This window comes from Antrostomus carolinensis, unplaced genomic scaffold (genome assembly GCF_000700745.2).
Source record: "Antrostomus carolinensis isolate BGI_N321 unplaced genomic scaffold, ASM70074v2 scaffold47150, whole genome shotgun sequence".
Classification (NCBI taxonomy): Eukaryota; Metazoa; Chordata; class Aves; order Caprimulgiformes; family Caprimulgidae; genus Antrostomus; species Antrostomus carolinensis.
In genome coordinates this window covers 10,669-13,087 of record NW_010287380.1, presented here as the reverse complement: position 1 = coordinate 13,087, position 2,419 = coordinate 10,669, and the positions used below count along the sequence as shown (strand labels likewise).

The 2,419-nt window shown below is 54.5% G+C and overlaps 1 protein-coding gene across 1 annotated transcript in view; it reads right to left on the bottom strand.

Annotated features, from left to right (window-relative positions):
* Nucleotides 1–1,925: 1,925 nt before the first annotated feature.
* Nucleotides 1,926–2,419, bottom strand: part of LOC104520845 (MOB kinase activator 3A) — a 3,736-nt gene continuing 3,242 nt past the window's right edge. The window contains exon 3 of the mRNA XM_010162655.1: nt 1,926–1,955. Within this exon, the coding sequence (XP_010160957.1) occupies nt 1,926–1,955 (30 nt within the window). The remainder of the gene's footprint in view (nt 1,956–2,419) is intronic.

The following is a 2,419-nucleotide window of genomic DNA, read 5'->3' as shown; positions in this document are numbered from 1 at the left end:
TGGTACAGGCAGGAGCCGTGGCTGTGGAGCCCGTTACTCCCCTCCCAGACAGGAAAATAACCCACAGACCCCAAATGCAGAACCTCGGCCAACCTTGTCCATCAGCCTCCCCAGCAACACCCACAGCTCCTTTCAGCAGCAAAGAGCCCGTCAGCAAGCTGGTAAAAGGTTGAACTCAACTCTCCTGCCCACATCCACCCAGGTTTTAGAGCTGGGAGAATCAGCCCTTGGGTACGGGGACATGGCAGAGACAAGTCAGGACAAGCCCAAGCTGCTGGTTGAGCTCCAGCACCCACCCGCTCCACCCCCCAGCCCTGGGAACAAGCACCAGGGCTCGGAGCAGCCCAGAGCCGGCACCTCCAGAGCAGGAGGAACCAAACCTGAGGGCAGCAGCGCCAGGAGCACACACCCAAGAGCTTTTAGCGACTGTAGGAAGCAGCTCTCCAGAGCACTTCCCCAGGAGCCCCAACACACCGCGTTTGCTTTGCTGATAAAGCGCAATCACGAGACGCGCAGCGATCGGAGCGTGCTGTGTAAATACAACATAATTTATTGGTTCCATTTCAGAGAACTAGAGTGGTATTTGTACGAGTGTCCTAACGAGAGTACAAGAAACAGAGTCACATATGTACAGAGATTCCAGGACACAGAAAACAACTTTGCAAGGAAGAAGTGGTTAGTGGTACAGTTTGGTCACTGTTCATGGAAACTTTTTGTTTTTACTGTAAACCCTGCTCCCCTGCACCCCCAGATCCTAGGTAGACCCGTCTACCTACCTCAGGGGCACTGCAAAGCTCTCCTCAAGCAGTGGAGTTGTTTGTACAAGCAGCAGGCAAGGCTGCGGGTCTGGCTGCACACCAGAGACTCTGGGTGTGAGATGTGCGCAGCTGAGCGGGGCCGCGCTGCTCGGGAGGAGGGAGAAGGCTCCGTACCCTTAATGGGAAGCAGAAATTGGTCCACACGCAGCCAGTAAGTGGGGTGGGAGGACAAGCAGCTCAGTTCCTTCCTGGCAGGGTCAGCGTACCACAAGGAGATGGGGAAGCGCAGGTGTTTTGAGAAGAAGACTTCCCCATGCCTGTCCCAGCACCTTCCCTCTGCTCATTCCCACCAGGTACACATCTGCTTGTCCCCACGCTGCCAGCGCGGATCCCTGTCCCCGTGGGGACAGTGCAGGCAGAGCCACAGTTGGGCTGTGCATGGGGAGCAGCTCAGCTCAGCTCAGAGCTGGTGCCAGAGGCAAGAGCAGGTTGACAGCAGCAGCGCTCCAGCACAGACCCCGTCAGCAGTGGGAGCGCTGGGCGAGCCAGGAGACAAACCCAAGTCCAACTTCTTTCAGAGGGAAAGCCAGGTGGGCCAAGCCTTGGGGACAGGATGCCATGTGGAAGGTGAGCACAAAAGCAGTTCTGCCCAAAAACTGGACTCACAGCCAGTGGAAGAGGTGCTGGAACCAAACAGCACCTCGGGGATCCACAGACACCAGCATTTCTTCCCCACTTCCAACATAACCTCCCTTCACGGGTGGGAAATGGGTGTCTGGAGGGAAGTGCTGCTTCCATCGCGGCACCAGCCACACGACACGGCTCTGGCTGAAGCATCTGGCTCAGCTCGCTTGGTGCCACTGCTGTGAGGTGACAGGGAAGAGGCAGTACAGGGTGGCTCTTCCCTCCTCAAGCATTTCCACCAAGTGGCCCAAAATATTTTTTCTTTTTCTTTTTTATAGAAATTACTATAAAAAACTAGTTTATCTAGAGCATCTTTAAAAAAATATTCCTGCAATATCACAGTTTTACATTGAAACTCATTAAAAATATAGAGATTTCTTTCACAAAACGTCTCTGTTCTCCCACTGAATCACATCTCCAATTCAGGAGTGGGGCTCGGAGTCCTCGGAAGAGACGCCGAGGTGGGAGCAGGAAGGTCTGATCTCAGTGGCACATCCGGGAGGTCATTTCCTTCTGTCAAAGGGACAGACAAGACAAGGTACCATGAATGAACATCCAGATTGTCAGGTGAGGCTGTGGATGAACAAACCTCACCTTTGTTTAGTGGCAAATACCCTCCTCAGGCAGGTGACACTGTTCCCAAGAGCTCCAGTTTGGGCAGGTCCATGTTTCCCCCACCACTCCCATTCCCAGGCCCTGCAGGACACCCTTCCACCACCCAGCAGCTCCACAGGTCTGCTCTGCTTACAGCTTCACACACACCATCACCACCTCCTAGGTCTAGGTCATGTTCTCCATCCTCCAGACTGTTTGTGAAGGTTGCCTTTGCTTTTCAGCATGGGAAGTCAGCACAGGGAGGGGGTTTTACTCTTCCCTGCCCATCCTGGGTGGCACAGGACCAGCCCCAGGCAGCGCACGCCAACAAGGCAAGCCAGCAGCTAGAAACACGAGGAGGTGGCTGGAGAACAAGTACAATT